Genomic DNA, 13062 nt, shown 5'->3' with positions numbered 1-13062 from the left:
TCAGAGGCCGGGGATCGCCGATCTCCTCTACGGCGCTGCTGCGCAGCAGCGCCGTATACATGTAAACACCGGGGAAGATCTTCCCCGTGTGTTTACATTTACCCTGCGAGCCGCCGATCGGCTCGCAGGGTGTTCACGGAGACACCCTCCGGGAACTGACATGGAACGGCCGCTCGTAGTTTCCATGGTATACACTTCTGGATTCAGGGGCGTGTATATACGCTCCGAGAATCCGGAAGTGGTTAAAATGTTATATTTTTCACGACAGTGGTACTTTAATATTTGTGCTAAAAGGATACCTTAGAGATTAAGGCTGGATTCACACATGTCTATTAGTTTTCTGCGTGTGTTTTTCTACATTGCAGTCAGTTGTTTTTCTGCATGTAAAATACATTCAAGTGTGAGCAAACCCATTGATTAACATTGGTTCTCAGTTTTCCTATGCAGAAAACACAGGAAAAGTGTGAATCCTGCCTAAGGCTACTTTCCCACCAAGACGTTGCGTTTTAGGGGACGTTACGCATGGTGGTGGTGGTGGTGTTGAAGTTGGACCTCAGATTGAGCTGCGTTATGCAGCTCTCAAAGTAGCCGCTCCAAGTTAGTGATAGGAAGTCTGATCTTTTTAAGGATTCGGATCATTTGAATCGGATCATTGAAAAGATCCGGATCTTTGAACCGAATCACTTGAATCTTTTTACTAGGGAAGCAGACTGGGGGTGAAATGATTAGCAGGACAGGACTTTCCCTGCACTGTACATTCTGTATGTTCCGGTTTCTTCCAGACAGACATCCACTGTGAACCGAATCTTTCATTGTGATGATCTGGATGATTCGACTCACAAAAAAGATCCGGATCAAATGAACGATTCGTTCATGATCCGGACAACACTACAGTCCCACCACGAGTCACCACAGTGCAGTGAATATTAATTAGCCATGTGGCTGGCCGCGGAGGAGGAGGGGAGACCTCCTCCTCCAGCATTACTGAGCATGTGCAAATAGTCTAACGTGGCTTAGCCCAGTATAACGTAGAGCATGCAGCACTTTGTTTAAACGTGCGTGCACTGTGAACAAGCACATTGATTTTACAGTGCTGTGAATTAGGCTGCGTTACTGGCTGCTGTAACGTGGGACTTTAACGTCCAACTGTGAAACCAGCCTAAAGGACCCCTATGAGTACGGCAGCACTGTAGCGGCGTAAGACGACTCGTGCGTGCGCAGTCGCATGGAGCTAGTCATGCATGACTTTTTCCTCTGTACCTGCACAGTGTAGCTGCGCTCATATACTGATGGGAGCATGGCCATGCAAACACTTTCAACAAGCCCTTGTCAAATATGTTTGAAGAGTCCCTGTGCTGGATTGGTGGGGGCAAGGTGGATGGGGAAGCCACTGGACTATCCAGAGGCTTCCCTCTGCTGAGGTATCTTACTTTTGCTTTTTTTTTTTTCCTCATAGGTACACTTTGGCCCCATTCACAGTGCAGGTTCTCAGTTGTGTTGCACAATAATTCTGCATGTCAACTCACTGCCCATACAATTCTGTGGGCCTGTTCACATCTCTGCGTTTTAACTGATTGTTATTCCAAGGCTGGGATCACACTTGCGTTACAGTGGCAAACAGATCCGATCACCGGTCGATCATATCCGTTTTCACTACGTTTTCCCACATCCCCCACCCCCAAAGTGTGTTTTGCCCCTTAGAACTAGTGTGAAGAAACGTTCCGTTTTCTCATTGCCCCCAATGCAGAGCTTCAGCTTGTGTTTTCTATGGAAACACTGGTGCAGCAGCAAACTTGCAATCCGTTCAGCAGATCGTATCCGTTGGAATGGATGGATGCGAATGGATCCATAGATTAACAATGGATCCATTCGCATCCGTTAGGATGTGTTCCTTTTTGTGAACCGGGTCTAACTTTCTGCATGTAGACTAGAGGCTTTATTCACAAAGCCGTGCTAACTGTTAGCACGCTGGTAAAAAGCCCATTATCACGCCTAAACTCAGTTTAGACGTGATAAAATAAACTCGCGCGTAAAGTTTTACGCGCACAACGCCATTAAACCCTATGCGACATTTCGCGCGCAACGGAGTTTTGCGCGCAAGTTTTTCCCTCAAAGCGGTGCTAACCTACTTAGTGCAATCTTGTAGCAGCAGAGAGAGAAAGCTAAGCCAGCATTGCAATTTGGGTTGTTTATTGATAAAGATAAAAACACTTACAGTCAAGTAGCAGCTAGATGCTATGGCAGGTTAAGTGGGCGCCAGGTCTGTGTCCCCCTGCGGACGTCAGTTTCGCGCTAACATCGCTTGTTCACCGCAATGGGGTGAACAAGCGGTGTTAGCGCGAAACGGAGTAGCAGCTGCTACTTGACTGTAAGTGTTTTTATCTTTATCAATAAACAACCCTAATTGCAGTGCTGGCTTAGCTTTCTCTCTCTGCTGCTACAAGTCTGACATCTCACCCCTCCATTGTGCCGGAGCACGCAATTTAAAGGGACCCACATCCTCACAGTCTACAGCACAGCATAGCCCAGCCCCCTGTTGAAATCTCTCTTGAGTGCTGGAATCCCACTCTTCCCTGTTCTACTTAGTGCAATGCTTATCACGCCCAAAAGTCTTTAAGCCTCATCTAAACGCGTAGATGAGGCTCCAATGGGCCTTATCAATCGAGCCGCTGATGCGGCTCGATTAATAAGATCCGACAGGCTGGATCTCGCCACCCCCGATTCCCTGCTCGTTCCCCACGAGGGGACAATGGCAGGGAATCGAGCGGAAGATAAGCGGCGCCGGGCGGGGACGAGGGCGGATCGAATGCGACGCACGTGCGGGCGAGCGGTGACGCGGCGGGTACACGCGGGGATGCGGAAGAGGCGATCCGGCGGCTAATCGAGCCTCCGGATCGCTCCGATGTAGCTCCGTGTAGATGGGGCTTAAGGCGTGCTAACTAGGTTAGCACCGCTTTGTGAATCAAGCCCTTTGTATCAACATATATGTCCAGTCTTCATTGCAGTTCAGTTCACACTCATAACGCGTGCATTCTGCAACTGACCACTGTGAATCCAGCCCTAAATCTGCTGCATGCTTGTTCATGGTCTAAGGCTAAAAGTATTAGTGGCAGAAGAGCAGCAGAATAGCCTGACAACTGCTACTGCTTAAAAGGAAATAAATAAGGCAGCCTACATAGCCTTCTTGCTACCGTTGTCCTTTAAACCCTAAACCTGTGCAAGGCACAGATAGAAATGTGATCTAAAATTTTACTTGAAATTTAATTTATTTTGCTTTCTAGGAACTGTAAATAGCCGAACCACAAGTTAACTTAGCACTAAACAGGTTATGGGAATTAATGATTAAAGAAATGATAAGAAATTTCAACTATAAAACACTTTCCTAGCAGAAAAAGGCTTCTGAGAGCAAGAAAGAGATAAAAAGGAGAATTTCTTATCAGTGAGGGTCACATTGTAGTCACTTCCTGTCTGAGTCAGGACTGAGTCAGTCACTTACATACCTATGGCGAAAAATTGTAAAATTTAAAATATGTGCAAACCTAAACAAATATGAAGTACTTTTTTTCCAGAGTAAAATGAACCATAAATTACCTTTCTCCTATGTTGCTGTCACTTATAGTAGGCAGCAGAAATCTGACAGAAGTGACAGGTTTTGGACTAGTCCATCTCTTCATAGGGGATTCTCAGCAAGGCTTTTATGCTTTATAAATATATTCCCTAAAAAGGATTTAAACAATGATGCTGGCCAGCTTCCGTGCTCGCTACACAGTTTTTTGGCAGTTGGATAGAGCAACTGCCATTCACTAAGCGCTTTTGAAAATAAATAAATCCCTGAGAATCCCCTATGAAGATCTCTTGGATTAGACCAAAACCTGTCACTTCTGTCATATTTCTACTACTTACTGTGACAGCAACATAGGAGAAAAGTAATTCATGGCTCATTTTATTCTGGAAAAGATGTACTTCTTATTTGTTTATGTTTGCACATATTTAAAATTTTACAGTTTTTCGCTGGAGTGCCCCTTTAACTCTTTCAGGCAGAGAAAGAAAAAAAAAGGAACACAGCATAGTTATTTGAGTGCTAGGCACTGTACATACACATGTCTATCTCATCATGTCACATGTCACTTCTGGTATCCTTTAATTATTATCTAATAGCTTGGTTCATAAATGGAACTGTCAGTTGCTCAACTAGCATTCCTAAACATTCCAGGTTAGCTCCTGATAATTCAGCAAAACATTAAAGTACAGGTGAAACGCGAAAAATTTAAATATAGTGCACAAGTTATTTCAATAATTCAGCTCACACACTCCTAGGAGTTCTGGTCCACCATGAGCTTGCTGGGTACTCTGTAACTTAAAAGGTGAGACTAATATATGAAGTAGACTCATTACATGCAAAGCGACATATTCCACGCCTTTATTTGTTATAATTTTGATGGTTATGGCTTACAGCTTATGAAAACCCCAAAATCTCGGACCATTAGAATATTGTGAAAATGTCCAATATTCTAGTCTCAAAGTGTCATACTCCAATCAGCTAATAAATCCAAAACACCTGCAAAGGGTTCCTATTTCTTATAACACTTTCACCATTTAATTTAAATTACTGAAATAAATTAGCTTTTGCACAAGATTAACATTTTGAGTTTCACCTATACAAGTTTTCCCTAGACAAGCATGCTAAAGCTAGCACTTTCATAGCCTTTGTAGAGACACACTGACCAAACTTACATCAGTTTCTAGGTAGGAATACTACTTCTTATATTATGGAGAATGAGCTATACAAGAAGCATACTGATGACTGCATAGAGGTTAGGTTATAGGCTTTGCTGCAGCTCAGCATGCATGACATGTGAGTTTGTCACCTCCAGATACAGCCAGATCCTGTACTCTTCCTACCCCTCAGTCACCCTCCTATTGCATAAACTGCCCCAACCACTGACACCACTGCCACAAAAAGCTACATTTCTATCAGCTTCACAAATACATCCCTTTTTTATAGTACAAGAAAGTGCAATTCATACCATAACTCGTAGAAAGGAACCACAAAATCTGTTTGCCCACTTCAAATATGGCGGCTTACATACCGGAAATGGTCTCTTACTAGCAGAATCAGCTATCCATAGTTATTTTCTGATTCATTTTCACTCGGAAGCCTTTTTACGCTGCTTCGGGTGGAATGGATATCACGAGTGTGTGTTTTGACCCATCCACGATAACTCCATTCGCTGAAGTCAGGCAGGCTCCATGGTAATAATATTGTGAGGGAGGGGCGGAGCTAGAGCCTGGGTACGTCGCCGGTGGGCTGTATGTTCCCCAACATTACGTCATCCCGTGCGACAGTCGGCTTCTAGGGTGGAAGATGGCGTCAGGAAGTGGGGTAAGAGCCCATTGGGGTTTAGCTCATTTTGGCTATTTTTTAATTAAGTGCATTCTACATTCTGTTCTGTTATTGGATATATGAAGGAAGTTGTTCGTGGCACGAGACGGGGCGGAGTCTTGCTTAGTCTATAAACAGAGGGGTGTCTTCTAGACTCATGATGGATAAGCAGGTCTCCAGATCTCAGTGTGCCCCTTCATGGAAGAGGTGGTGAACCAGTGGAGGCTGGCAGTTCATGCTGAGACCTGTAGTTACCCAGCAGCTGGAGATTCTGCTGGTGGGAAGGGAACATGCTTCCAGTAAACAATAGGAAGTGTTCAGATGCATTTCAAACAAAATGTTAGTTTTTAGACTTAAAGTACACCTGAAGACGAGAGGGATATGGAGGCTGATGTATTTCTTAACTTTTAAACAATACCAGTTGCCTAGCAGTGCTGTTGATTTATTTGGCAGTAGTAGTGTTTGCATCACACACCTGAAACAAACATTTGGCTATTCCACATGTAAAGAGGCGGATAGAGGAGCGTTCCAATAGTGTAATGCTGTTTAATGCAGATTATGGGCGCCATGCACAGAGCGATCTAGAAGCCAACTCCGTCAGCCGTGATGTAGACAACGCGTTTCATTTTTGTCAGATCATGTCCTGATGAAGCACAGCATTGAAACGCGTTGTCTAAACCACAGCTAATGGAGCTGACTTCTAGATCCCCCTGTGCATGGCACCTCACGGTTAATCTGCAGCGGAAGGACTGGTGTTGAAAGACTTACATTGTGGAGGGATAAGCTTTTAATAATTTTTATTATGTACTTGCATATGTATTTGCGCCTTTGATATGCATTAAACAGTATTAAAACTATTTGATCGCTCTTCTCTCCTCTTTTTCTACATTCAGTTACCCCACTTATCCCAGTGGCAGGGAGCAGTGCCATAGAGTACTGTTACATCATTTCAAGAGGATTGACATTGTGCCCATATCTCCACACCACCTAGTCAAACCATCTGTGCACCAATGTTTACTATTTGGCTAATCCAGTCAGACTTTAGTCAGAAACACCTGTTTTTTTATGCTTGTTCAGGTCTATGGCTAAAAGTATTGAGCCTGGCAATTTAAATTGCTTAAAAGAAAGTAAATGTCAGCCTCCATATCCCTCTCACTCAAGGTGTGCTTTAACCTGTCCTTGTTCAAAACATGTCCGCCTTCGGGTGCTTTCTTGGGGGGTGGTATACCACACTACCCTCCAAACAAACAATCTCTCGGCCAGACTATAAATGACTCGCTGTCATGTCACCTGACGAAGGCGCCGAAACGCGTAATACGTCACATGGTAGGCACATGACCAGGCTCCGCCCACCGAACATCTCTTTATGCAACCTTTGCACCCGCTCAGGCCAAGCTCGGAGACAGTGAGATGACCCATTGGCATTTATTAATGTTGTAATGATAATAAGACATATAATGATGTTGCTTGATCAATACTGTCTTTGATGTGGAATCATGTACATACTTTTATTTAGTCTTATTCCTTGCCCAAAACAATCATTTCTGATCATTTTGACCAGAAATGTAACGTGTTTACTGTTGTCCCCAACATTGTTGACTTCCTCCTCTTGGGATCTGCTAGGATGGGTGAGATGGATCTAGCATGTGTACAGCTGCCCCCTGAAATCTTGCAATCTGTCCCGCCAGAACGCTAAGGACCGGTTCACACTGGAGGGATATAAAACTTTTCCATGTAAAAAACAGATGAGTTTTTATTTGCCATCTGTTTTTGATGCATCGGTTGGTCCGGAATTATCACAACCTTCCCAAACTTGCTGTCCATTCGTCAGAACGTGTCGAACAGATGTTCTAAAGGAGTAATGTGAACGGATCCATTGGCTAACATTGGTTCTATTCGCATCCGGTCCAGTACGGGCCACTAAACCAGTGTTTCTCAAACCTGTCCTCCTGACTCCCCAACGGTGCATGTTTTGCAGGCAGCCCCTCACCTATGCACAGGTGGGGGTAATAAGTGTCTCATCTACATGGAATCCAACTAGCTAAGGGCACTAATTAGCCCAGCTGTGCATAGGTGAGGTTGCCTGCAAAACATGCACCAATGGGGAATCACGAGGACAGGTTTGAGAAACACTGCACTAAACGGACCACAGTGTTCTCCCCAGGCTCTTTTAGCCGGGTGCTCCACCCGGCTAGTTTTGGTGAGCCACCCGGCTGTCATCGGCTCACCTCCTCCTATGCTGTAAGCAGAGTTGTGCACCGAAGCACCGGCCCTGCATTCTCTCATCTCGCCTCACCCAGCTACTTTTTCATGCCACCCGGCTGGGAAAAATTTCTGGGGAGAACACTGGACCATTTCACCTACCATTGTAAACCAGGCCTAAAAGTCAAGTGATAGAACAAGTCTCTTGTGGTTATACTTACCCAGCTGTCCCTCCTCCCCACTCCCTTGACAGGACTTGCTGCTAAGCTGTAGTTGAGCAAAGTGTCTGTACAGCCTTCATTCCTAGTATTTCCACCTGTTTAAGTAACAATTGTTAAAGAGAACCCGAGGTGGGTTTGAAGAATATTATCTGCATACAGAGGCTGGATCTGCCTATACAGCCCAGCCTCTGTTGCTATCCCAAACCCCCCTAAGGTCCCCCTGCACTCTGCAATCCCTCATAAATCACAGCCACTCTGCTGACAAACAGCTTGTCAGAGCTGGCTGTGTTTATCTCTATAGTGTCAGTCTGCTGCTCTCCCCGCCTCCTGCAGAACTCCAGTCCCCGCCTGCATCCTTTCCCTCCCTGCTGATTGGAGGGAAGGGACGGGGGCAGGGACCGGAGCTATGCAGGAGGCGGGGGAGCAGCTGAGACTGACACTACAGATGTAAACACAGCCTCACAGCACGGCTGTGATTTATGAGGGATTGCAGAGTGCAGGGGGACTTTAGGGGGGTTTGGGATAGCAACAGAGGCTGGGCTGTATAGGCAGATCCAGCCTCTGTATGCAGAAAACATTCTTCAAACCCACCTCGGGTTCTCTTTAAAGGCTACATAAATCCAGTTTGTGTCCTTTAAAGAGACACTGAAGCGAAAAAAAATATATGATATAATGAATTGGTTGTGTACTATGAATAATTACTAGAAGATTAGCAGCAAAGAAAATATTCTCATATTTTTATTTTCAAGTATATAGTGTTTTTTCTAACATTGCATCGTTCTCTAATATGTGCAGATTACAAAACACTCAGCATTTAAAATGATTCTTTCAGAGCAGTCTGTGAACTAATGAACTCTCCTCTAGCAGAGGAAAAGTAAATAGTTAACTAACAGTTGAGATAATAAAAGTCAGAAAACAGCCCTCTCCACGACTTTTGAAAGTCGTAGAGATAATGGCTTTTTTGTATAGAGATAACAACTGAAGTTTCTTAACTCTTCCTGTACTGGAAACAATTAGACTGATGTATCTGACCTTAAAGTTTTATTTCTTAGCTGTACTACACATATAAATCATAATATCATAGTTTTTTTTTTCACTTCAGTGTCTCTTTAAGTTGAATACAGACACTTAGTAAGGGCTGGATCACACTACAAGCCCTTTGCTAACATGATAGTATGTGTGTGGTCTAACTTTAGAGATGCGTTTATTAAAAATCACATAGCCTTACTTTCGCGAATATATGTATTCTCAATGTATTTATTTTTGTATTAACCTCCTGAGCGGTATGGACGAGCTCAGCTCGTCCATCACCGCCGGAGGCTGCCGCTCAGGCCCTGCTGGGCCGATTTTTATCAAATAAAGTGCAGCACACGCAGCCGGCACTTTGCCAGCCGCGTGTGCTGCCTGATCGCCGCCGCTCTGCGGCGATTCGCCGCGAGCAGCGGCGAAAGAGGGCCCCCCTAGCCGCCTGAGCCCTGCGCAGCCGGAACAAAAAGTTCCGGCCAGCGCTAAGGGCTGGATCGGAGGCGGCTGACGTCAGGACGTCGGCTGACGTCCATGACGTCACTCCGCTCGTCGCCATGGCGATGATCTAAGCAAAACAAGGAAGGCCGCTCATTGCGGCCTTCCTTGTTTATTATGGGCGCCGGAGGCGATCGGAAGAACGCCTCCGGAGCGCCCTCTAGTGGGCTTTCATGCAGCCAACTTTCAGTTGGCTGCATGAAATAGTTTTTTTTTAATTAAAAAAAAACCCTCCCGCAGCCTCCCTGGCGATCTCAATAGAACACCGGGGAGGTTAAAGTGGAATATAGAAAGAGGTAGAGTTTTGTTTGATATTTGTTATTGTATTATCATTTTAACTCCTTGTTTTCTTTGTTGACTTTTTAGTTTGGGTTCGCTATTTGTTTTAGGCATTAATATTCTACATTTTGCTTTTGTTCCAGTCCAAAAATGCGGATTTCCGCCGAAAGTGGGATAAAGATGAATATGAGAAACTTGCACAGAAACGGATCACTGAAGAGAGGGAAAAGAAAGATGGTTTGTATTTTGCATACATGCTCTAATACTGAATAGCACCATAACAGGCGTATTTTATACTTCCTGTGTCTGAGTTTTCAGGTTTTAGTCATTATCTTTACTGAAGCTAGTATGTTTGCTAGGGACTGTCATCCCAAACTAGTGCTGATTATTTTTAGTCACAGTTTTAGCAGGACCTTTAAACAGACACGCTGCTCGTCTGTCTGCCGGATCTGGGGAGGGTGGAGGACAAGCAATATGTGTCCGGCTGCCGGAACTACAATAGCGATCATCTACGATTAGTCCAGCATGGTGAACTGCTGAAGGAGCTCCAACAGTGTTCCTAGGCTGGATTCACACAATTTTCTGCATGAGTTTTCTGACAGTGCTGTATTGCTGTCACTTGTTTTTATGAAGATGAAAAACGCATTCAAGTGTGAACTGGCCCATTGATTAACATTGGTGACAAGTGGGAATCCAGCCATTACCTGGACCTCCAGTGTACATCACATATTCAGTGGGTCTCCTTCTCCTCTGAAGCTATACCATATTTTTCAGCATATAAGATGCCCAAAAATGGGAAGAAAAAGTCACTGCATCTTATATGCCAAATACAGGGAGTCCCCGACTAACAAATGCCGCTGATATAACCTGCCGTGATGTCGGGGACTCCCTGTATTGCCCTTGTGTCTCCTCTCCCCTGTGTCTTCCTGCACTCCCCACGAATAAATAGAAAGCAGCGGCAGCATGGCTCATCTAATCAATCAGCTCCAGTGGCAATATCTTTCACTGCTGCCCTAGTGCCGGCTTCTGCTGATGACTCGATTAGCAGAAGCCAGCGCTAGGGCAGTCATGAGAGAGAGGAGAGGTCTCAGATCGCCACTGGAGCCGAAGTTTTAGGCGAGCCATGCTGACGCTGCTTTCTATTTATACATGGGGGACAGAAGGGGACACGTGGAGGAGACACATGGGGTACAGGAGGACACATGGATCGGTGGAGACGTGGGGGAGCGGAGTGGACGCATGGGGGACAGAAGGGGACACATGGACAGAAGGGGTCATAGGAGGACACATGAGGTACAAGGGGACACAATAATTGGAGGGAGAACATCTACAAGCCGGGGCCATTCGTTTTTTTTTTTCCCCTGGTTTTTTCCCTCTAAACCCAGGTGCGTTTTATAGTCTGGAGAGTCTTATATTCCGAGATATCCGGTAAATGCCAGCCGGGTCTTCTTCTTGTGAATCAGTCCCGAGGTTCTGTGTCCCCCCTGATCCCGGCAAGGATCACCACCCCCTCCTGAAAAATTCCATGGTGTTTTCTCTATCTTGAGCAGAGAAGGGGAGTTTTTGAGCAGGGAAAGGGGGGGGGGGGGAGGACTACACGCTAAAAGCCAGCGGAATCTAATACCCGGGACCGATTCGCAAGAAGGAGACTCGGCTGGCATTTATAACTTTACAGGAGAAGAGGACCCAGTGAATACATATGCAGTGTATACTGGTGGTCTGCATTCAATTTTCAATTAGGATGATCACAAGTGATCATCTTGGGTGATGAAAATGTAGTGTGTACATAGCTTTAATAATGCGGCTTGGACAGGTTTAGCCTTCATCCATAATGCACCGTTCACCCAGGACAGGTTAGAGTGTAGATCAGGTTATTTGCTTATAGAACTGGGTCTGATTATGATTACTGGAGCAGGGGGGTGCTATGACGGTCAGTAACTAGTCAGATTCATTAATTATATATTGTATCCCAGTTATTATAAGCTGAGCTGTTACTGTACTGGAGCCGTACTGTGGTGAGAGGCAAACTTCTATAATGTGACTTTTTAAAAAGTCGTTACGGTTTTAATGTAAACGTACACATTTTATTACATTAAATTGGATTGCAAAGTTGCAGCTGCTAATTGTAAAGTAGAACTCCATGAGCCCACAGCCCGCAGTTATCTAGTCATAAACAGGGAATGTGGGCGCCAGCAGAACCGTGCATGTTTGGTTATCACTCTAGGCGCCGATAGAAATTTTGGCTACATATGGAAATGTGGGTATTCGATAAGTAGCAGGCGATGGGGCATTTGCCAAAATGTTTTGAATTTTGTCGGGGTGGGGGTGGGGGGGTTAGGTTAGGCATCAGGTAGGGGGGTTTAAGGCTAGGCCTGGGGGGTGGGGGAGGGGTTCTGTGTGAGGATAGGGTTATTTTTCCTTTTCCTTGCTAGGGAGAAGCATTTGTATTTATTAAAGTGATAACTAAACAACCTGTTGATTTAGAATTTATGAATCCTCTCTTTGTTTGCAGGAAAACCACTACAACCTCCAGTTAAGAGGGAGTTACTCAGACACAGAGACTACAAAGTCGATCTGGAGTCCAAGCTGGGGAAGACCATTGTTATTACAAAGACCACGCCGCAGTCGGAGATGGGCGGGTAAGAGCAGTAAAAGCAGCGGCACTGTTCTGTAAATTAATTTGTTTGCCACAGAGTTTTAATCTGTGTCCAGCCTCAGTTGTTTTTGGATAGCTTGTATGCGCTCCATGTAACTAGGTGGTGTTTGGGGTACATCTGCTGGCATTGGTGCCAGTGAAATATTTTGGACACTGAGACATTCCAAAATATAAACTACACAGAGGATTTTTGTGTTTTATGAAAACAAATTATTGCTGTTATTTAAAGGGGCAGTATGGCGAACATAGCTTATTATCGTTAATAAAATAAATAATGTGCACCAGAGGCCCAAGTTATAAAAAAAAAAAAAAAAGTAAATGGCTGGTGAAAAGCATAGTGGTGTGTGACAGCACACATTGCTGCAGCTGGTGGGGGGGATGGAAATACACAATTAAGCGCTGGAGGTCAGAAGAACTCATCAACCATGTGGGGGGAGACAAACTGCTGTTCTGGCTAGAAAGATCCTCTCCCTCTGATAAGAAGTTGCACGCTGCTTGCGATGTGTTGTTTAATCTCTGTATTGTCTCTGGCTGAGTCTGCCCCTCCTTTCTCTCACACAGAGTGTGCATGTGTACTCGGCAGAGCCAGATACTCAACCAGAGACACTGCGAGATTAAACAACACATTGCAAACAGCGTGTAACTTCTTATCAGAGGGAGAGGATCTTTATAGCCAGAACGGCAGTTGCTCTCCCCCCACATGGCTAATGAGCTCTTCTGACCTCCGTCGCTTAATTATGTATTCCCATCCCCGCAGCTGCAGCCTATGTGTGCTGTCACACACCACTTCACTTTTCACC

At 45.0% G+C, this 13062-nt stretch overlaps 2 protein-coding genes across 5 annotated transcripts in view; one reads left to right on the top strand and one right to left on the bottom strand.

Annotated features, from left to right (window-relative positions):
• The window catches only part of LOC137564215 (histidine--tRNA ligase, cytoplasmic-like), a 152334-nt gene extending 147040 nt beyond the window's left edge, over nt 1-5294 (bottom strand). For 2 of the 4 annotated variants that reach the window (XM_068277800.1, XM_068277803.1), the window contains exon 1: nt 5028-5101. The gene's annotated coding sequence lies outside the window, so the exon portion shown is untranslated. Of the gene's footprint in view, nt 1-4734; nt 4814-5027 lie in introns of those variants that run through there. The other 2 variants (XM_068277801.1, XM_068277802.1) reach the window with 2 other exon arrangements.
• The window catches only part of ZMAT2 (zinc finger matrin-type 2), a 57344-nt gene continuing 49532 nt past the window's right edge, over nt 5251-13062 (top strand). Inside the window, exons 1-3 of the mRNA XM_068277804.1 lie at nt 5251-5383; nt 9750-9843; nt 12119-12245. Of these exons, the coding sequence (XP_068133905.1) occupies nt 5366-5383; nt 9750-9843; nt 12119-12245 (239 nt within the window). The 5' untranslated portion in view covers nt 5251-5365. The remainder of the gene's footprint in view (nt 5384-9749; nt 9844-12118; nt 12246-13062) is intronic.

The sequence above is a fragment of the Hyperolius riggenbachi genome, chromosome 3, assembly GCF_040937935.1.
Source record: "Hyperolius riggenbachi isolate aHypRig1 chromosome 3, aHypRig1.pri, whole genome shotgun sequence".
Taxonomy (NCBI): domain Eukaryota; kingdom Metazoa; phylum Chordata; class Amphibia; order Anura; family Hyperoliidae; genus Hyperolius; species Hyperolius riggenbachi.
The sequence above is the reverse complement of the archived record's forward strand: the minus strand, read 5'-3'. Positions and strand labels throughout refer to the sequence as shown.